At 50.7% G+C, this 22,428-nt stretch overlaps 1 protein-coding gene across 1 annotated transcript in view; it reads left to right on the top strand.

Moving 5' to 3' along the window:
* Nucleotides 1–22,428, top strand: part of SCFD2 (sec1 family domain containing 2) — a 432,813-nt gene that overhangs the window by 402,796 nt on the left and 7,589 nt on the right. Inside the window, exons 7-8 of the mRNA XM_045815929.2 lie at nt 2,123–2,257; nt 13,229–13,348. Coding sequence (XP_045671885.2) covers nt 2,123–2,257; nt 13,229–13,348 — 255 coding nt within the window. The remainder of the gene's footprint in view (nt 1–2,122; nt 2,258–13,228; nt 13,349–22,428) is intronic.

Consider the following 22,428-nt stretch of genomic DNA (forward strand, 5'->3'; position numbering starts at 1 on the left):
ACACTTTATTCTGCTTTTGGCCAGATCAACACAAGAGCTTCTCTCTTCCTTCCTCTCTCTTCCCTTCCATGCCATTTCTTCCGGTGGTGGCGGTATCCCGCTTATTAACCAGCTCCTTCTGATGGGCACTTAAGTTGTTTCCCGTCTTCTGCTATTACAAACAATAGCAGCCTTTTATAGGTCTCATTTGCATATGTTAACATATTTATAGGATAAATCCCTAGAGGCCAAATTGTCAGGTCAAATGCACTTGTAATTGTGATAGGAGCTGCCAAATGGCTCTTCACACTGATTGCACAATTTGCACGCCCACCAGCAATATATGAGTGTGTTTCCCCACAGCCTCATCAAAAGTGCATATTTTCAAACCTCTCCGTTTTTGCCTGTATGATAGATTTTTAAAATCTATCTTAATATAGCTTTAGAATGGGGAAGTTTGAATCATAGTGTTTGCTTTTGTTTTTTGTGTTTTTATTTGTTTTTTAAATTTCTGCCTTAATGGTATCCCTGCCCAGTGCTCTACCTTTCCTGAGTATTTCCCTGTGAGATCTCTGGGTATGCAGTAGTCGGTTGGACTCATCAACAGGAAAGCTACACCCCTCAGCTGAACAGTTGCTGTTTCTCCTATCCCTTGTAACTTGCATACAATGCACATTACATTCTAGCTAAACAATTGTGTTTTTTAAGATTTTATTTTTAAGCAATCCCTACACACAACATGAGGCTCGAACCTACAACCCCAAGATCAAGAGCCTCATGACTGAGACAGCCAGGGACCCCTAAATAATTGCTTATTCTTTTGATGGTTTGTACCCTGCTTTATTTCTAAAATATATTTTTTTTAAGATTTTATTTATTTATTTGACAGAGATAGAGACAGCCGGCGAGAGAGGGAACACAAGCAGGGGGAGTGGGAGAGGAAGAAGCAGGCTCATAGCAGAGGAGCCTGATGTGGGTCCCATAACGCTGGGATCACGCCCTGAGCCGAAGGCAGACGCTCAACCGCTGTGCCACCCAGGCGCCCCTATTTCTAAAATATTTTAAGTAAGGAAGTTGGAGCAAAGAGTCAAAAAATGACTGTAAGGAAAGCAAGATGAAGCCAGAGATGAAGTTAGTCCACCCAATAGCTCAGCACTTGCTGGAGGCAGGTCACAGACTCGGCCAATGCAAAAAGCCAAAGAGTTCAAAACACCTGGGCAGGACTGTGTCGGAACCTGGCTTCTCCAAGTCTGTACTAATCGCCAGAGCATGCATAGAGGAGACATTCATTCTCCTCTCAGCGATCACGCTCCAAACTCATGTGCCCTGTGGGACTGGGGAGCAGAGACAGCAACAGGCCTGGGAGAAAGGTGGTCAGCTGGTGGGAAGGGAAGAGCAGAGGACGAGGAAGAACTTGGTAGGAAAGAGAACAAGGCAAGAGGAGTGGGGAACATGCTTAGAAAGTGCACTGGTCAGAAACAGCTGCCTCCAAATACTATCTGAACAGGCATAGATGTGCCATTTATCACACTGCAGCAGGTCAACATCAGCTTCATTCTACTGGAATTCTTATGGTACCATGGGGCCTGCTTTCTCTAAGCCCTGACCTGGTCACATTCCTGTTTGGCATCTTGGCTTTGTGTTCTGGCCAAGCCCTACTTGGAGTTGAGCTCTATAGAGGAAGAAGGGAATGCTTCAGGCTTGGATCGTGACAGTACATCGTATGAAAACATTCCAGTTCCTAGTGGAGGGAAGCATAAGTCTAAGAATGTTCAGGAAAACTGGAGACCATCTTCATGTCTGTCTCAAATGACAATACTTTGCTTTCCAGTATTCTTTCTATATAAAATTGTCGCTTTAAACCCAGATTTTAAAAACTAGTCCTACTAGGATTACAGCTCCAGTAAGAGGTATTTGCTGGTAGAAGGGGGTAAGAACAAAAAATAGCGTTAGGGTATTAGGGTGAAATTTACCCCAAAAAACAATGTTGTTACAGTTGTCTTTTCAGACACACAAAATTATAGCCATTGCTCAGTGTCAAAAGAAACTTGTTTTTGCTTCATTCGGTGCAGATAAAGCTATCGTCTCTCCAGACAAACCAAACAAACCCTGTAACTTACAGCACAATATTTTGTCTTTCCAGGCATGCTATAAGCCATTGTTGAAGCAGGTTGTGGAAGAAATATTTAATCCCGAGAGGCCAGATCCTGTGGATATTGAACACATGTCTTCAGGCCTCACTGATCTCCTTAAAACTGGATTTAGCATGTTTATGAAGGTAAAGTAACCATGAAGAGGTAATCCTGATTGTACTGCCCTCTTTGTTGGGCATGAAAATGCCGGCACTCCGTTCACCCTGGGGAGGGCCACGTAAGATAACACCCGGGATTTTGGCTTTTCTGAAATCAGGTGTAATCTTTATTTAACTTTGGTTATAAGCAGCCTGACCTTCCAGCCTTATCCACCTTCTTTTGACCTAAGCACTATGGTCTTTTTTTCGATCGATATGTGAGGATACAAGCCCCCCAGGACAACACGAGTGAAAACTTTTCTCCTCCTTGGCCCACATTTTCACTTAATCCAGATACTATTCACGTGTCTTAATGATGGTCTCTTGCTCTTAATTCTAGAACTTATGTAGAATAAAGAATAATTCCGCTCAGTCACATGACTAGCATCACCCCAAATCTATTTGAAAATGACTTTCATTTTAGCCTAGTGGACTCCCAGGTTCAAGTGCTTGACTTTCTCTGGCTAATATCAAAGAGAGGTCAAAATGACCGAACAGCCTTTGCCATGGGGATGAAAGGAGGAAAAGTACACAAATGAGATCTATTTTTAACGCACTATAAAGTTTCTAAATTTAAAAGGATCTAAACAAAATTACAGACCGGCCTCCCGGTCTGTGCCAGGATTTCAGTTGTAATAACTCTTGGAAATAACAGAATGTTTTGCCCACTTCAAAGCCTCTTTGAAATCACGAATTAATCTACATAGAAGATCTGGCCTTTCAGAGTTCAGTAAATGCATATGCCAGGAAAACTGGTCCACTCGGACAGCCAGAGGACAGAAGCCAGACAGACTCTAGACAAAGCAGTAAATGGGCTGGAGGGGCCGCCCGGGGTCTCCTTCCTGCTGCCTCCGCTTAGCACTGTCTGATTCCGTGTGGCTGCTGGATTTTCCCCCTCTTTATTTTTTTAATAAAGTATTACAGATCAGCTTCTTAAAAGTGTGTGGGGGGGGGCTCCTCTGTTGAATGTAAGCCTAAGGTTACCCAGAAGCCCTTCACAATGGCTAGTTTGCGTAGAAACTTCCAGACTAGACGTGGTCTCCAAAACCTTCTCCACTTGAGCACTCCCTTCCTTCACCAGCTTGGACGTCGCCCTAAGGAGGGGCTAAAATAACAAGTGTGGGCTTTCAGGCCCAGGTTGGTGAGGTCTAAGGCCGGCCCCACAGGCCCTGTGCACTTCCCCAGGCAGGCCGCTGCCTCCGTGGTTGACTGGGGGCACAGTGAAGGCTCCAGCCTGCCTGCTCTCTGCGCACCGGATGCATTTCCAGTTTGCAGAGACACAGGGCAGGCAAGACAAGGACTCTGTCTCACTCTTGTCCAGCGATGTCCCCCAGAAACAACTGTTCCTTAGCAAAAGGATCCTGTGACCAAATACATTTGGGAAACACTGGATGAAACAACAAATTAAATTGCTTCCGAGGGCACGGTGCCTTCAATATGCTGATGGACTTGGCAAGCGTCAGGCCAATATGGAGCCTCCCTTGTGAGAGACGATCGGCTTGCGTTTTCCACTACTGTTTCATGAACCGTGACACATCACATTTTTAAACTACCCTTTTGCACTCTGCAGAGTGTTTTCTGCAGCTCTTTCTGTGATCAGAAGCTTCACTGTCTGAAGGAGGATTTTGCCTAGGAAGATGTTTGGGGCCATCCTGGGCTGCTGTGTTTCTCTGCCTTTGTATCCCTGGGGTTAGGACTCATGAAAAGATGCTCTGGCCCCTTAAGACCGATCTCAAAGGGAGGTTTCCAAGTAATGCATTTCAGAAAAAGGGGAAATTTGTGTTTTCCCAGCAGCTGTCAGAATCCATTCCTCAGCCCCCAGCTGCCAGGCGTCTGCTCTCAGTTGCCAGGAGATGTCATTTGCTGCAGGGGGTGGGAAGAGTCTCAGCGGGCTGGCCACAAAGCCCTCCCCACCCCACCACCCCAATGGAGAGTCATTTTGTTCTGTTTCTATATGGGCTTCCATGGCTGTCTCTTCCCACAACACCGTAGAACTTGAAAAGGAACATTACCTCTGGCTCATGTGTTTGGGGCTTGAACAAAATAAATGGGATAAATGTAGAGAAGAACAGTCAGTAGGGCTCTGAGGAATAACTGCAATTTCCCAAGGAGCTATGTCTTTGAGATGGAGGGAGGCCATCGGGAGAAAGCGTCTTCTACTCTGCTTTAAGGCCCATGGAGAGAAGAGGATGCAAGATGCATATCTAAGATTCTCCGCATCAAACCAGAGCTCTGTGAGAGGGAAGCCAAGGCCACTGGAGTTTGCCCTTACTAAAGCCAGAACCTCATCTGCAGCCTACGGCAACCTGTTGCCATCTCCTTCCCACATTGCTTTCGTGTGCTTTCCTCTATAAAGACTGTCCAGAGAAGTCTTCCATCCCCATCTGTTCTGGTTATCTCTGGCTGTGAAGGAAGCCATCCCAAAACACTGACTTAACATACTGTTGATCACTGATTTTATTCCTGAATCTGTGGGCAGAGCTCAACAGAGAGCAATTCGCCTTCAAAATGGCACCCGTACATGTCAGCACGTTGATGCTGTCCGTCAGCTGATAGCCCAGCCTGGCCCGTGAGCTAAGGGACGCAGTTCTCTCCATCGCCCTGAGCTTCCTCACAGCATGGCGGCTGCGTTCAAGGGCAAGCGTCCTAAGAGAGAGCCAGATGGAAACCTCAGAAGTCATGTGGCATCCTCTCCATGGTGCAGTGTTCATCGAGGCAGACCCCCATACCCACCTGGTTCCAGGAGAGGGGACTTACTCCCTTCCTCTTGGAAAAGGAGCAGGAACATGAGAAGCAGAAATGACTATTGTGGCCACTTTTGGAAAACACAATCTGCACTCGGCCTGAATATGCCCTTGGCTGTCCAGCCTGACAGGGCAGCGTATGGCAAATTCTAAGGGTTTTCCCTCCAGTCTAGAGGACAGAAAATCCACCCATAATCTTGACCTGGTTTCAAAATAAGTGCTCCCAGACAAGCTTGGATAATGAAAGACCTGCCTGTTTGCCGTCATTTTTTTTCATAATATAATCTCAAACCAACCAAACAAACAAACAAAAACAAAACCTTCCTGCATGGTAAGACACCACAGGACTTTCCTCTCCCAGGTTCACTGTTGTCAGGCCCTGGAAGGTAAAGCAGACAAGCTGGGGAGAAGAGCAAGTGTACTCACAAGACCATTCTTCGGATGGTTCTGAGGCAGTGTTTCGAGTCAGCTACGTGCACTCCTCAAGCAGAGGGTAGACTTGTGGTTAGCCACATAAAGCTGTGGGCTTCAAAGGGCAATGCCCTGGGGGGAGAGGGGGCTATCAAACTGGGGGAAGCAGCTTTGGCAGAACCTGACATTCTTCAAACAACCAAGCATGTCTCCAAGATGCTTGTGCACGGAGCACCTTGATCTCCTTACAGGAAAGCTTGATAGTGATCTAATAAAGAAATTGAAACATACCTTACCCCTCTCGCTTCAACGTTAATTTAATTTAAAACTAGCATGTCTAATAGGCAGCACTTTTAAAATGCATTTCTGGAATTTGTGGTTTGGATTTCAGTCTCCTGAAAATAATATATTTTATATCTACTCCATGTGTTTGGCCCCCAACTTGTTTTGACTAAAGGACATGATTTGTCAAGATGTTTTCTCTGCTGGAATTGGCATGAGGAGGGTGGGTTTTATCTAATGAAATTGCATGAGGCCCTCTTACCCCCTTGTATGTATATGTTTTAAGAAGGTTTTTGTTGTTATTGTTCTATTTCCCATGTGGCCATGCTTAATTGGAAAAAAATCAAAGATTGGTGAAAAAGAGTCAAGAATACCCAGTGCTCGCCTCTGGGCCCTTCTCTGAATTGGTATGAATTGGTATTGGACCCCTCGCCTTGGGTCCAGCAGGGGAGATGGACGAGCTGCTCGGCAGGCCCTGAGAAGCTGGCAGTGAGAGGAGATCGGAACTGAAACTCTCTCATTTGCAGTGAACATGCCGACAAAGGGCACGACATAATCGTTTCTCGTGAATCATTTCTGGGGGACACAAGGAGGGTCCCGGGGAACTTGGGGCAGCCGTGTGGTGGGCCTCAGGAAGGATGGGGACGGGGAAGTGGAAAAGCCATCGGGAAACCAGACTGGTCTCCGGGACTCACCCTGGCCTGCAGAAGATGCAAACCTGTGGCCAGGACAGCGCGGGTGCTCGTAAGTACCCTTGAATGAACAGCTAGGTCGTGATGTCACAGCCTTTGGTTCTGCTTAAGAGCTCAGCTTTGACGGAGGCTCATCTGTCTTGGGTCAAGTCTTGATTCCCAGGGAAGGATCTGGAGTTGGCGCACCTGAGGTCAGCGGCCCATTCCCGAACCGGTCGACCGTGGCTAAGGGGCAGGATCACACTGCCGCGTGCACATGTGGGTTGGATGCACATAGAGCAGGGGTGAAGCTGCCGTGGGGAGGAAGGGCAAAAATGGCGAGCCTCAGGGGAGATTTGAGGTCAGATCCTTGGACTGTAAGAGCTGGACACGCCTGTGGGTCATCGAGTCCAGCTCATCATTGTTCACAAGCAAACAAGATGGAGAGAGATCTGTTGGCGTGGCCCGTTCTACTTAATGGCATTTCTGACAAGAAGAAAACAGGTCAGCATTTGGCGTTTGTTGATTCGCTCAGCACACGTCCTGGAGTTCCTGTTGCAACACTATTTATCACCATTGTTTCGATTTTCTTCTTCTTAACTCTGCTCCATCCCCTGAGGTGAGGCTTGATTTGTGTCTACCACCAGCTAAAAATGATCCGTTGGTTCTAGTGAGAGGGAGTCTCACGGTTGGAATCATTAAACAAAAACAAAAACTTGGTTTGGGCAGTCTATGAACTTTGCCTGTGCGCTATTACTGAGAGCCTCTCGTGGGTGCTCGCCACTGTCGTGGGCAGAGAGGACAGAGAGACAAACTAGATCCCCACCTGCCCTGGCCCAGCTCACCTCGTGCAGCCTGCAGCTGGTGATGGAGATGGACGGGAAAACGGGGGACTGCGGGGAGGAGAGAGAAGTGGTGTGCCAGACGGAATGCAAGGGCATGGAGAAGGGGGAGCCAGGCTGGGAGTCAGAGAGAGCTTTCCAGAAGAGGGGAGTGCTGTCAGAGCTGCGGGAGTGCGGAACAGAGTGACCATGCCATGGTCCAAGGTGTTACAGGTGGTTCCCGGTGGCTGGAGCTGAGGGCACCTGTCGGGGGTGGAAGATGTGAGGACATCGAGATAAGCAAAAGCCAGATCAGGACGGGCTAGCGGTGTGAAATTTGGCCAGAGCATGGAGGCGCCATCGAATGGTCGTTGGGAATCTATAAGCAGTTTATGTGTTACAAAGGTGGCCCCGGCAGTGGCAAGTGTGTGTGGGGGCGGGTAATGTGGCCAAACCCACATCGGGCTGCAGAGAGACGGGACGGCCAGCAGAGGAGGAGATCCAGAGCTCAAGCAGGGCTGGGGCGTGAGGGCAGGGGTGCAGTGCTGGTGCGCTCCACAGGACGGGATGTTGCTCTGACCTGGGGTCATTGGCCTGGTGTGGGGTGACTGCATGAATGGTGTTAACATTCTCTCTGAGAAACAGAAATGGAGAGCAAGAGACCTTGTGTTGGAGAGTTTAGCTTTGCGGCTCTATAGAGCCAGGGCCAGGGGGAGCAGTCTGGGGCCACGGGGGCAGGTGAGCCATGAACCGTGGGCAGGGGCTGGGTCACCCCGGAAGGGTGTCTGGGAGCAGAGCAGGGGCAGAGGCCTGAGCAGTCGGGGACACAGCCTGTCATGGAGCAGGTCAGGCAGGCCGAGCCCTCTAAGGAGAGTCCAGGGACACAGGAGAGAAACTGAGGGAGTGGGGGAAGTTTCCAGAAAGAAGAAACCATCTACTGCAGCAGCTGTGGCAGGGAGCTCAAGCTAAACAACAGAGTGGCACTGGCCAAGTGGAGACCTTCTACGATGGGATTCAGTGAGGAGGTTCCCCCAGGAGCATCCTAATTGACCGGTACTGCTAATGGATGAGAAGCTCGGCCTTAAGAGGTGACAGCCAGCAAAATGCTTTCAGTTTGAAGAGTCTGTTTGTAAGGGGGGGAGAGTGGAATGCATCTCGCCGTCCAGTGAGATCGACTTGGATTTCAGTCCCCACCCTCCAGCTCACTGACTGGGACACTGGGGGCGAGTTACTCAGCCCTTCCAGCCTCCTGTCTCTCACTGTAAAACAGAGCTTTGACCCACTTCGCAGATTCTCCGTGTCACGTCGTGTCCTGCTCACGCCACGCCATCCCCTGCTTTCTTTTTCTCCAGAGCACTTCCCACCTTGCCTCCTTACCAGTTTGCTCACATACTTTGTCATCCTCCCTGACTGCAACAGAAACCTGACACCAGCAGGGAGTCTGCTCTGGTCTGCTCATTGCTGCCTTCCTGACATCCTTGAAGCCTAGAGCGGCGCTGGGCCCTGTAGTAGTTGCTCGCTAAATATTTGTTGACTGGACGAATAACTGAGTAAAAAGCACCATGCTCGACACGCAGTGTTTGGTGGCGGTGGCAGTGCTCTTGCTAATTTCTGTCAGGAGAAAAGCCATTGCCAAACTGTCTTCAGAGTCGGCACCACTGCTCTCAGGGCCGAGTGCCCTTTGTGGCCAAAGTTCCTGTTGCACTCTCTCCTTTCTGCAAGGCTCTGCTGTGGGTGGAGAATGGGGGCCTGACCCTTGCCTGGGCTGGGGACAAGGGGTCACCATGCAGAGAAACGGAGCGGAGGAGAATCGGCAGCAGGATTCCCAGGACTCCTGGAGGGTGCCAGAGACACCAGAAGCAGAGGAGACCCTGCTCATCGAAACCCATCAGGACATCAACGAGTGCTCGGGGCCCACAGCCGCAGAGAAGGTTCCCGCAGGGAAACTGTCTTCTCTGACCAGAACCCGTGTCTGAAATCTCAGCCAATGAAACCTTGGGAAGTGAAAGAGCAGTGAGTCTGACTCGCTTTGTTGATCTGTGTATTTGCGACGGCGGTCAGGATGCTTACCTCTTTCATCCTCAACACGCCTTACACCGGAAGTTCACAGACCCCGCGATGCAGCGTGTGGGGCTGATTATAAGGAATGTGTTGTTCTGATGGAAAAGACTTTAAAAGACTCCACCTCCCAAAGCTTTCCCTCTGGACATGTTCTAGAAGGAAAGTCTGGTATCAAAATGTAAATCTAAACAGAAACCAAAATAGCAAACTGCAACGTGCATTAATGGGACCCTCACCTCCTTGGTCCCAGGGTATCGTTCTCTGTTGGTACTGTTCTCTGTCTCCCTTTCATCTTTCGCTACATCCTTCCAAGATTCGCGCTGTGTACTTCAGAGCCCAGCCTCCCTTATGGAAAGCATATGTCTTGGAGAACATACTGTACCACTTGAAGTTCTGGAGCCAGTTGTATTTCTGTTCCAGGATCAAGTGAGAAGCAGTTATTTGCAGGGCTGGAAGGAACCTCAGGTTAGCTACTCAGCCAGGAAAAATCACACTTGCAGCGAAGAAAGAGTTTCTAAAAGAACTCTAAGAAAAGAAGGGCACCTCCAGTTAGCCTGTGGGTCTTCTTCATTCATCCACCCGTTCATTTTATTCATGTAACATTTGTGGAATGTTTACCATGAGCAAGGTCTGTGCTCAAAGCCTGAAATACCAAAATCCCCAGATAAATATGATCCATCCTTCCCCTCCAGTAGCTCTCAGTCTAGAAGAGGAGACAGGTACCCAGGCGGCAGTCCGGTTTGACAAGCCCTTGGCAAGGTGTGATCAGATTCGGGTCACAGGGCAGGAGTCAAGAGACAGGGAGAGACAACTTTCCAGAGGAGAGGATGCTTTTTAAAGAGAATAAGAGGGAAGGAGGTAAAGAAGTGAAGGAGAGGGTCCTTAACTATTGAATAACTGTAGAGCCAGGGCACGGGCAGAGACCAAAGCACACCGGTGTGGTCCCAACCAATGCCTGTGGGCCACAGATCTTTCCTACTCGTGTGGAGAATCTCCAGGGCTTAGAGACAAGTAGAAAAAGCAAAGTACAGTGTCGAGTATCAGAAGTCAAGGTGGTAGTTACCCTTGGTGAGGTTGTGACAGGAGTGGGGTGCGAGCGGGGCTCCAGGGTGCCAGCTTTCTGTTTCTTGATGGCTTTATTTACTTCGTGAAAGTATATCAAACCAAATGCTGTAATAAATATAATTTTCCATGCAAATGTTCAATCAAGCGTCGTATGTTTACCAAAATCTTCAAAAAACCTCAAATACCCTGTAGTCGAGCATGGCTCAAATTCTCATGAATGGCTCCAGCAAATAGTGGGCGTAGAAGATGGAAATAGAGACATGAAGCAAAGCCACACTGAAAGAGCCCTCTATGCTGAATTAAGGAGTTTGAACTTCATCTTCAAAGTCTCGTGGAGCGAGCAAGCATGCCATGGAGCTGAGGGGCATTTCAGAGCACGTCGTCTGAAGCTTGGCCCCTCATGCCACAATTGAGTTACTGGGTGTAAACTTAAAACTCTCCACCTGCAAAATGCAGCCATGATTGCATTTTCCCCTGAAAGCTATTTTGAGGATTGAACAGGATAGCGCACAGAAACATTTTGCAGAGTGCTCACTAGAGTCAACAATAAATGTTTGCATTTTAGAAAGCTTCCTCAGGCAGGAAGGAGGCAGGCAGACGGGGGATGGGCCAGACTGGCACGGGAAGACGAACCAGAAGGCTGTGGCAGTGATCTAGGGAAGACAGAACGAGAGCCTGACCAGAGTAGGGACAGTGGAAATCAAGGAAAGACCCACAAATTTGAGGGGGTAGAGTTAAGAGGCTTGATTTGGGAAATGAAAGAGAGCAAAGTCCAAGGTGACTGTCAGATATCTGGCTCGGGGCACCGTGAAGATGGTGATGCTGTTAGAAAGTTGACATGAGGAATAAACCTGGCAAGATCATGCATCAAATTTGGAATCTGTTGAGTTTAGAGGTCCTGGGAGACACCCAGGTGGGCCTGTCCACAGGGACTCGGTAGAGGTGGTCCAGCTAAGAACATAGATTTGGGAAGGATGTAAAAACTTGTTGAAGACAAATGAGTAGGTGAGATCCTTCGGGAATGATTATTGAGTGAGAAGAGCCAGGGGCCAAAGATGGAGCCCAAAGTAACATGGACATGTAAAGGGGCAGACCAAGAAAAGGAACCTGTGAAGAAATTTGAGAAGTGATCAGAAAAGGTAGAAGGAACAAGAGTGCTATTGGAGCCAAGCAGGGTGTCATCAACAGTGACAGGTGTCACAGAAATGATCCGCTAAATGAAGACAAAGTAGTGGTCATTGACTCCTACCTATGATGGCCACGGGGACTTCAGTGAGAGCAAATCCAGGGGATAGTGGGACACAAGCAGGATTGTCCTGGGTATGTATTACGTGACTTGGAAGAAAGCAGCTGACAAATGCATCCAGGGCAAGAAGCTAGAGGAGAATGAGGAGTCAGTCTTTTCCTGAAGATCAGAGTTTCCAGTATTTACCACCGATTGTTTTGGAAAAGGTTAGATATCTCCCTCTCTCTCTCTCTCTCTCTCTCTCTCTCTCCTTCTCCCTCCCTGTCTCTTTCCTTCTCTCCCTTCCTTCCTTTTTTCCATTCTGAGTTTCTTCTCCAGAAGCCAAAGAGTAATTTATATAACTGGGAACACTGAATGTATTACCTTTTTAAGCGTTTTTAAAATAAGATGTTGAGAAGTGGGTATATTCAGGCAAGGAAGCTGGAAGCAGCCAGTTGGGAAAGGGGGTGGCACAGGGGCAGGAGAAAGGGCTTCCTGTGGGCCTGCTGCCCACCCTGCTGCTCCTGGAGACTGTCTGCGTGGAAGATGGTTTGGGAGTTAGTGTGAATGAGTGAGCGCCTTCCCTGCCTTTGTGGACCCCCCGGAGTCAAAGCCTGTTTCTCCCACCTCTGGCTGAGGCAGCCACTCGGCGAGCTGGCAGCATGCTTCCTGCAGTGATGCGATGTGTGCTGTGTCCTGCATCCCCTTCCCCCAGCCTGTTCCACCCAGGGGAGAACTTGCCTCTAGAACTTGGGTCACACCTCTTCTCCTGCCCACTCCTCTCCAAACCTGCTCTCGCTTCCAGGTAGGGCTCAAAACATCCTGTCTTCACAAACTCCCTCTTGTGCCCTTCAATTCGTCACTGTGTGGGGGTCATTTTGCATTTCCTGAGGGGCTCTGTGAGTCATTCTCATTTTGGTATGTAAGATTTTGCCTATTGGTGAAATCATAAGGCATCAGGATGATTCCCCAGGACATCAAGTGGCCGTTCCACGTAGAGTAGGTGCTCAGCTAAGGCTGCTCGCAGAAGATAAGGGCATGAAGTCTGCACTAGGCTATGAGCTCCCAGGGCACGTGCTGGGCTCCTGCATCTTTTACCCCTCCCGCACCAGCTCCCTGGGGCTCTGACCAGCTAGCCATTCCACAGGTATTTACCGAGCACCTGCTAGCTGCCAGAAACTGCACTAGCTAAGCTGAGAATTCAGCAGTGAGCCAGATCCCTGGTTCTAGAAGAAGAGGAGACAGCCAATAAGGAAACAAAAGAATAAATCCGATGACCACAGGCTGCGGCAAGCTCTCTGAAGGAAATAAACAGAGCTCTGTAATGAATAAGGGGCATGTGTATGCTCAGACCCGAAGGCTGCAAGGGAAGGAGTAAATAAGTTGCCCCTCAGCCTTCTCTTCCTATCTGATAACCCCACTACCTTAACTTTTCCTTCAGTAAAATATTCAGAGGGGTACAAGATGATATGGTATGGGTTTTCCTGGTCAGTGGGTTTATAGCCCACTAACACATCCGATCCTTAACGAATCACCGTCTCTCTAAGGGTTGTGTATGCCACCTGCACTAAGAGGCGGCGGCCCCGGGGTCCCCATGGAGGGCAAGGGAGCAGGTGCCCAGCTGCACGGTGCTCTGTCCCGACACCAGCCGCTTGAGCCCACGGTGGTTTGTTTTGCAGGTGAGCCGGCCCCATCCCAGCGACCACCCTCTCCTGATCCTCTTCGTGGTGGGCGGGGTGACAGTCTCGGAAGCCAAGATGATCAAAGACCTCGTGCCGTCCCTGAAGCCAGGAACCCAGGTACTCAGCCTGTGTGAAGGGTGAAGGAGGGTCCTGACACACAAGTGGGGGGGTGGCTGGGGACCCTCCATTCGGCTTGCCAGCGCCTCTCCCGGTCTCCATCCCGCCTTCCTTCTCCCACCCACTCCTGCCCTGTCCCATTCCCCCTCCAGCTGCTCCCGGACCAGCTGTCCTCTTGTTGGGGATGCAGGGAGGAGAGCTGTTCCTTACAGTCCTTGCCTGCCTCTGGGCTTCAAGGGCTAAGCTGCTCTTGTCCCAGTTCCTGAAGGGCATATATTCTCTTGTGTCCGGTCAGCTCTTAGCTACTCAAGAGTTTTCCGGGCTCTCCAGGCTCCAGATAACTGAGGGTGACTCCCAGGGACCATGCCCCCACCGTGGCAGTTCGAGGGCTGCAGGAATTTGGGAAGGCACGTCGTCAGGACAATGACAGACTAGTATCTCTCTCCTTTGTCGCCTCCTGCCAGCGCCCGTTCATTCCCTTTGGAAGGGGCCCGGTGGTCGAGAACACAGACCTCTCGACTGTGTGGGTCTGTCTTTGAACCCTACTTCTGTCATTTACTACCCCGCCGTTCCGGGAGAGCAAAGCCTTCAGTTTTCTCAGGGAACGGGGCTAGGGTGGCTGTGAGTTCTAGATCAGATAAGGGGAGAGAATGTACTTCTAGCACCCGGCCTGCCCCATAGCGCTCCATACATGGTGGCCACCCTTAGTGTCGGCCGTATCTGGGTGGTCAGCGCCCTGCTCTGCCAGAGGGTTTTAGCTGCTGGCATGAGGCAGCAGGAGCCCAAGGGGAGCAGGGACTTCAGAGAAGGAGAGCCCCTGTCTCGTCAAGTTCTAATCCGGGTGGGGACGCAGAGCCTGTAACGCAGTAAGACCTGAAGTCCTTGCCTGAGCAGGCTCCCAAAACAGGCCATTGGACAGGGACATGGGAGCAGGCGGTTGACCTGGAGATGAGCTGAAGAAGCAGAAGTGAGGGAACCTGAGAAGACAGACAGGAGAGAGAGAAAAGTCGGAAAAGAGTGCCTTGTTGCAGGCAGCCGAGGCTCTGTGCTCTGGGGGCCTGAGGAGCCCGGACGACATGCCTCAGAATTGTCCTGCTGGGAGACAGGGTGGGGGGCCTGATACATCTTCCCATGGACTCTCACCCCGCGCCCCCACTGGAGGCTTGCCTCTGGGGCTTATCTCCGGCTTCTGCAGACCGCTGAGCGAGTTTCCATGGTGTGGAGAAAGCAAAAGGAGGCAGCTGCAGGGCCTTGGGTGGAACGCAGGCTCACGCGGGAGACCGTGCCCTGGAGCTGCACAGCGAGCAGAGGGATTCCAGCCCAGGCCTGGGGTGGGGGGCGCTGGTGCTTTGGCTCCCACCTCTACTCGCAACTGTGCGTGTCCCTGCTCCGTCAGCCCAGGGGGCCTCTGTCGCCTCCTCGGGGAAGTTCGGCCTGTTTCTGGCCTTCCACCTCTCTGCTGGCATCCAAACTCTGCACTTGGCTGTGCGACCCTAGACTGCCTGCCCACTGCCTCTGTTCGCTGCCCGCTCTCCTCAAGCAGACACGGAGTCCATAAGGACAAAGGCTGGGGCTCCCCTGGCCTGAGCACGTGGCAGGAGCTCTGTGAGCCTGGTCTGCTGGCTTGATTAGCTAGTCTGGCCTGGCGCGGCAGAGAAGGCCTGGGTCCTGGTGGTCTCCAGACTCCCAGCCGAGGAATGGACGTGAGTGTCTAGGCAGCTGCTGTGAGCTCTTGGACAGGAGAATGACCAGTCATTGGCTGTGACCATTTCTGCTCTTACTACCACCTGTCATGGCCATAGCTGGTGAAATTTCTGACAGTGGTAAATTCTGCCTCCTCTAACACCCTCTCAGCAGTGTCAAGGATCTGTTCAGTGGGCAGTCGCCTTTTTGAGCAAGACAGTTTTTTTTAATCAGAAAGCACAGTTCTCGCTGCCCCTAACAAGGTGAACCAAATTCTTAGCTCTCTGGAACAGTGCTGCATTGTGCCACCCCGACAGACATGTTAATCCCCACTCTGAAACGACAAACTGCAGACATTTCAAAGCTGCGTGACCGGAGTTTGACAACACAGACCTGGGATCTGCAGCGGCTTTGCTACAACCCGACCCTGTGCTCGGTCATCTGCAGAGGGAGCTGCTCAGAGAATTTGGGGGCTTAAGGAGCAGCCATAACTGCTATGTGTCCATGGTGCAGAAAGTTCTCCCGAAGAGCGAACGGGCCCCTGGAAGACCCCAAAGGCAGCAGGGAAGAACAGTGGAGGAGTTATTGACCATAGTGCCCTTCATCTCCAAGCTTCTGAAAGGAGGTGGATTCCCCGGATGTTGGTGGAGTGGCACCTGCGGAGGCCGAGCTCCCTTTCTCAGGCCTCAGCAGACACACTGCCCGGGGTCTGCAGCCGCCTGTGCGCAAACCCGGGACGGGAGCAGCTGCTGCTCTTGCCCCAGGCAGCGGGCCGCGGGCCTTGCTGCTCTCGCGGGCCACGAAATGGCACGCGTACCGGTTCCGTGACTGGCTGAGACTGCCACATGTGTTGGAGGCCACAGGGGGACTAACTGAAAGGCAGAGGTTCTGACTGTGTACCCAGCAAACCCTCAACCAAGAAGCGGACTCCGACGAGACGGCTGATGTGACCGGCGGCAGTACGGGGACTAACCCTTGCATTCTGTCTTCGCTAGCAGGCCTCCTCGGGGACATCTCCTCTGGGGAGGCCTCGCGCCTCCCCCGGCAGCCTCCCTGAGCCTGGGAGGGCCCTACTCTTACCACTGTCTCCCCTAGAAGGGTCCAGATCTGCCTCCTTGGAGCCTCGCTCATTAGTGCTGTTCCAGCTGCTGGGCCCCACAGAATTTACGGGCAAACCAGGCTCGTCCCTCTCCCGCGTGTTCTCCTGGGTCTGCTCCTCTCCAAACCGAGTCATTCCCGCTACGTCAGTCCCATGACATGTGTCTGAGAGTGACGGGGGTGGTGGCTCTCCTCAGCCCCACTCTGTCTCTCCGTCTGGCGCTCAGCTGGAACGGAGAGCCACAGCTCGGGGCGGACTGGCCAGTGCAGAGGCAGCCCCCTCCTCCTCATCCCCACCGCGGCCCACAAGGCCCAGCACACCGTCTGGGACGGGTTCTTTTGGCTCAGTTTTTGCTGCTCTAGAAGAGTCGACATTGACTGAGTCTACAGCCTTTTTTCTCCAAGTTCCGTGGTCCTGCCAACAACACTTATGCATCCTGGGAGGCTCCCACTAGCCCTCATGCTTGCCCTCACCCCAGCCAGGGAGGAATCTGCCATTTTGACTCAGGAAGGAGCACAAGGGCCGGCAGTGGTGGCGGGGACCCGCAGGTCACGAGGGCAGGAGAGGGGCCTGGGGCACAGGAGCTACATGGCCTCTACTGCCTCACAAGAGTCAACTGCTGCCTTCGGGTCTTTTCTGCTTGCTTGCTCCCCTCCACCCTCAGGACTTTGGGCTTTTTTTACTCTTTTATTCCCAGCCCTTCGGGACGCCTGGGTGGTGCAGTTGGTTAAGCAGTTAAGTTGGTTAAGCGGTTGATCTCAGGGTTGTGAGATCGAGCCCTGCGCCGGGCTCTGTGCAGAGCACGGAGTCTGCAAAGACTCTCTCCCTCTCCCTCTGCCCTTCCCCCACGTCTCTAAAAATAAATTTAAAAAAAAGACCCGCCCAGCCCTTCAAGTAGGGTCAGGATTGCTGGGTGTCATAAATGTTCATTGAATGTTGAATACTGAACACTAGGAACTTTACTTATATTATTGTAGCATAAGATAAAAGTAGCTCTTTTGGAGAATCCCCCAACCTGTTGATTCATTCCTGAGATTATGGGCAACGAAAACCAGCCTGACTTGTGTATCAGTTCCTATTAATCCACATCTTCTCTGTATCCACATGGGTGCTTTTGAGACCCAAGTACAGGAGCCTGCAATCATTTCTACTATAATTGGATTCGTTGATTATTCAGTAAATGTTTGTTGAATATCCGCTGTATGCCAAGCACTGTTCTTGTGCTAAGGATAGAGTAGTGAGCGAGCCAGACTCGTGCCTGCTTTCGTGGAGCTTACATTCTAATCGTGAATGACTGACGTTAGGCATGAAAACTGCAGCCAGAGAGAAGTGTGCCAGGAACACAGACGGCACTATGGTGGCAATAAGTGGAGGAGACATCCCTTCAGATGGCACGGGCTGCTCACAGACGAGACGAATTGGAAAAGCATTCAGGGACCAGCTCTTGAAAGGCAAATCAGAGAACCCATTTAAGGCCCATCCAGAAATGAATTCTCTTCCACGGAGAGTGACAAGGGTAGCATGAAACATGGAATCCAGAAACCACCTCCACACCCGCTAGTCTCATAGGACTGTTGTCATACTCTAAAACGGGCGTGTTCCTCCACTCTCTGCCCATGGTTGTTGGCCAATGTGCCCATGAGAAAAAGTGGGCAGCTGGACAAGGCCCTTTGTCCCAACTACAAGAAAAGGGATCGAAGAGGCAGCTCCCCCCACCCCACCCCAAACTGCCCCAACCATGAGGCAGGAAGCTTTGTAGGCTTCCCCTCGCTCTGGAGGGTGTGTGCCTGGCACTAGCCCCTGTCTCACTTGCTGCCTGTAGTGGGGCCCCATGCCCAGATGGCTCTGCAGGTTCAACTCTGTGGCTGGATGGGGGCCAAGCGGCCTGCAGAAGCCTGAGATTGTGGGAGGAAAATAGCAGGGAGGGACCCTCCCAGAGAACACAGGGAAAGGCCAGCTCAGGAAACAGAGGAAGGCCATGTGGGCAAGTTGGCCCGGACATCCACCACTTTTCATAGGCGGGTTCATGTTCCCACCCACACTTTCTAGCAGTTCTGCGTTTCTGGAGCTGAATATTTAGTGAGAATGTAATAGAAAAAACAAAGTAGACCAAGAAATATGCTCGTACACACACAGTTTTGCATAACTTTAAGGGTTCAGGATACTTAAATCCTGGCTCCAGTTTACTCTAAAATTGACTGAAAGGCCCAAGGAGAGGAGTCCAGTGACTTCCTTTTTTTCTCTTTTCAGTCTAGATTTATTTTATTCTTTTTTTTTAGATGTACTTATTTATTTGAGAGAGAAAGAGAGAATGAGCAGGGGAGGGGCAGAGGGAGAGGCAGAGAATCTCCAGCAGACTCTACGCTGTGCGTGGAGCTCCATGCAGGGCTCGATCTCACGACCGTGAGATCATGACCTGAGCTGAAACTGAGAGTCGGATGCTTAACGCACTGAGCCACCCAGGTGCCCCTAGATTTATTTTATTCTGAAGTTTCTTATTCTGAGGAAAACATCAAGGGGGTTTTAAATTTATCTTTTTGCCTGAGTTAGCTTAGAGCCTTATAATCTGAACTAGAAACTCTAGAGAAAATACAGATCAGGGTATTGGATGGCAGCCCATGTGTTCCGAGTATTCTCGTTTGCTCTGTCCTTCACTCCTGTGTCAGGACAGGGTGAGGTTTCATTCTTCTTTCTCCTGGTGACTTCTTATTAAACAACCCCCAGAGGGACAAAGGTGAGGAAGTGATCTGAAATGTCCCACTTATGGTTCTTTGGGAGACCCTGGTAGCACCGTCCACCGACCTGAGGCGATGTGAAAGCAAGTCAGACAGTTCACAGCGAGCTTCCCAGTCCCTGTAATCCATCCACGATCCCACTGGCCTGCAGTACAAACCTTCCACGTTTAACACACACGTATGAGTGTGTGTGTACATATTCGGGGCACAGCCTCGAATAGATGTGTTCCCGAACCCGGTCACCAAGTGGGGGAATATGCATGTCGATACCTCTGAATAGCTACTTTCACTGGGAAGAATCTTGCAAGTTTAATAGAAAAAAGGAGAAAAACCATTTTTGTCCCCTGCTCCTTTCAGTTCACAATGTTAGAAATCAGATGGATCTGGAATCTAAATCCTGGACTGGCCTGCTTCCTCTGCGTTCGGCAGAAATAGAACAGCAAGATGCTGGCACCTACAAATTATAGCGATGGCCTGCAGAGGCCGGACGTGGGAAGAAGGCAAGAGGGCTGGGCCGCTGTCCGAGCCTGACCTGCTCCTGCAGGAGCCCTGGGACGGCTGACAGCAGACACGGAGCCGTCCCTCGTCCTGCTGGCACGCAGGGCCAGCCCCAAGCCCCCAGGCCGCTTCCAGGCCTGTTCAGAGGCTCTGGGGAACCCAGGGGAGCGGGGTGTCCTCCACCCCTGGCTCACAGATGGAAGTCTTCATCAGTGCCCTCGGCTGCCTGGACGGAGACCAGTTCCCTAAAAGGAGTTCTCCCGTGCTGGATTTGCCTACTAGCACACACTTGATGGCTATTCATAAAATCATCATTTTATATCTAACAGGCCAATCTCAGACGCTTTCAAACATTTTCTTTCTCATTTTTGACCACCTTTTTGTCCTCCATTTGGCAAATTTTTTAGAGTTTTTAGAACTATATTAGTCAAATAATGCAGAAATGCCTTAGTTGAATGGGCTAAAAACCTCTAAAAATGCTCAGGTGAGTCTGAAGACCAAAAGACGCCTAAGGTGTGAAAATGCTCAAGGACCCTCAAGTCGCACAGTGTAAATGAAGTGTTAGCCCTGCAGTCCTGCTCATGCTTCCCAGCAGGAAATTTAGACAAATCTTTGAACTGATTTGAAAAAATTTTCCCGAAGCTATTTGAGCCATCTTTTATTAGAGCCTCCCGGTGTGAAAAACTTCCTGCTGACCATTGCTAAACTCACTGCCTTCTTTCTTGTCTGACCATTTTTGTTCACTCTTTCATCATTCACTGACTCACGATATCAAGGATCTGCTGTATTTCAGGCACTGTGCTTAGAAACAGCGGACGGACTCAGGGAAGGCAACAAGGAATATAGTGTGATACCAACAGCCATGGGAACACACTCCAACTTTGCGAGGGGTGCGCTTGGAAGGCTTCCTGGAGGTGGTGATGCCCGAGCAGATTGTTGAAGGTCTTCAGGCAAAGAGTAGGGGAACTCATGTTCCGGGTAAAGAAGCATCCCCAAAGTGAAAGTGCAAATAGTTTAGAGGGGCCAGAGTGTGCAACTGCTGGTGAAGGGGGTGTGGTGGCAAGGGGGCGGGGTGTGGAGTGCTGAGCAGCCATTGGATTCTGAAGTCCTAGAATGCTCTCTCAGGAGGGTTGGGTTTATTAAAGGGCGGGGAGGAGGCAGTCAGGATTTTAACCAAGGAGTGATACAGTCAGATTTCCACTTGGGGCAGAGGCTCTGGTGACCCTAGCCCCCCTGCGCTGGCCGCGGGACTGCCGTGAGCTGGGCAGAGGGAGCGCAGCAGAGGGTGAAAATAGTCGGGACGGGGATGATAACGAAGCCAGTAATACAAGTACCATTTGCAGCCCCTCAAAAGCCTATCAGCTGTGCTCAGTATTTTATTTACATGTTCATGTGTGAGCGTCATAAGAATCATGCCAGGTGGAGATCCTTATTCCCACTTTCCAGATGAGGAAAGTGAAGCCCAGCTGGGGTCCAGCTCGGATCAGACACTCCTGAGTCTGTGTTCTTACCCACTGCACCATCGGGCAAAAGTCCTTGGTCTCTGCTTTCTCGCCTCTTCAGAGACCCCCTAGCTCCCTCCACACACTGCCCTGGTTCCCCATCTGCTGCTTCTCAGCCCTCCACGCATGTCCCAGGCACCCTCCGGTTCAGCCCTCCTGCTAAATACCCGCCTGTTTAGACGGGACGGGCCTGGTCTTTGGTTCCAGTTCAGTGGAGGTCATGGAACTCACTGTCTCTGTCGGCCGTGGCGGGAAGCCCAGCACACAATCTGAGGGATGGATTCTTTTGGCTCAGTTTTCCCTGTTCTAGAAGTGTTGACATCAACTGAGTCTACAGCCTTTTCTTTCCAAGTTCCTCAGTCCTGCCAACAAAACTTACACATCCTGGAGGCTCCCACTAGCCCTCATGCTTGCCCTCACCTCAGCCAGGGAGGAATCTGCCATTTTGACTCAGGAAGGAGCACAAGGGCCGGCAGTGGTGGCAGGGACCCGCAGGTCACAAGGGCAGGAGAGGAGCCTGGGGCACAGGAGCTACATGGTCTCTACTGCCTCACAAGAGTCAACTGCTAGAAAGTATGTGAAGGATTTCTGTTCCTATGCACGCATTTTAAAAAATATCTGAATAAGGGTTTCTTACCTTGTGGTCTATGATTCCTAGTTGAACACAAACCTCATCTAAAACTATATTCAGAATCTTGTGTGTGTGAACAGACATACATTTTTCTAGAGAGTTCTTAGCTTTTATAACATTCAAAAGGAGACCTGTGACCCCATCACAAAACCGCAATAAAATAGCAGCTCACGATGGCTGAGCGCCTCCTGTGCTCTACGCACCTGACTTTATGTAGTGCTTGCCACAAGGCTGCCAGCCCGGGGCTGTCGTGCTCCTTCTGGGACACGCAGAATAAGGCTCCAAGGGGAGTGGCTTGCCCTGGGGCCCGTAGCCGGTCTGCAGTGGAGCTGGGCTCTGCAGGGCTCCCAACAGTGTGCTGGCCTGGGTGCCACCATTCTTAGCCAACCGTTAGGCTTGGCGTGGGAGACCTTCTCCAGAGCCATGTGTTCAAACGATGTCTATGCAGTGTGTGCAGATGATAAGGGGATGCTAATATTCACTTGCTGCCCTCAAACTCTCATCCCCTGGCATTCAAGGACCACTGTGAGCACAGATTGTAGTATTTCTTTTTCTTCCAAAAATATAACTTGGCTGACATTAGCCATATGTTGTTTAAGATCGTTCTCTTTTGAGAAAAAGTAAAATAGCTGCTTGCGAGGGCTAATTTTTGCTTGAGACAGAAAACTTTTTAATAACCCCAACTTCTTTAACAAGAAGAAGGAGGAGGAGGAGAAAATTATAAAATTGCTTTCTTCTTTCCGTCCTCCTTCGACTTCGGCCCCATCTGCCTTTCCTCCACGTTGGAGTGTGGACTCTTGTTTCTGACCTGGGAGCTGGGAGGTGGTTACATCATTGGCTTGGGTACACCTGGAACCATGTGGCCGGGGCGGGAGCAGTGGGGGAAGTTGCAGAAGGAGGAGACGGTGAAGTGTGCGGTGTCAGCATGCACG

Source organism: Ursus americanus, chromosome 8 (genome assembly GCF_024610735.1).
Source record: "Ursus americanus isolate L20-20 chromosome 8, mUrsAme1.1.p, whole genome shotgun sequence".
Lineage (NCBI taxonomy): Eukaryota > Metazoa > Chordata > Mammalia > Carnivora > Ursidae > Ursus > Ursus americanus.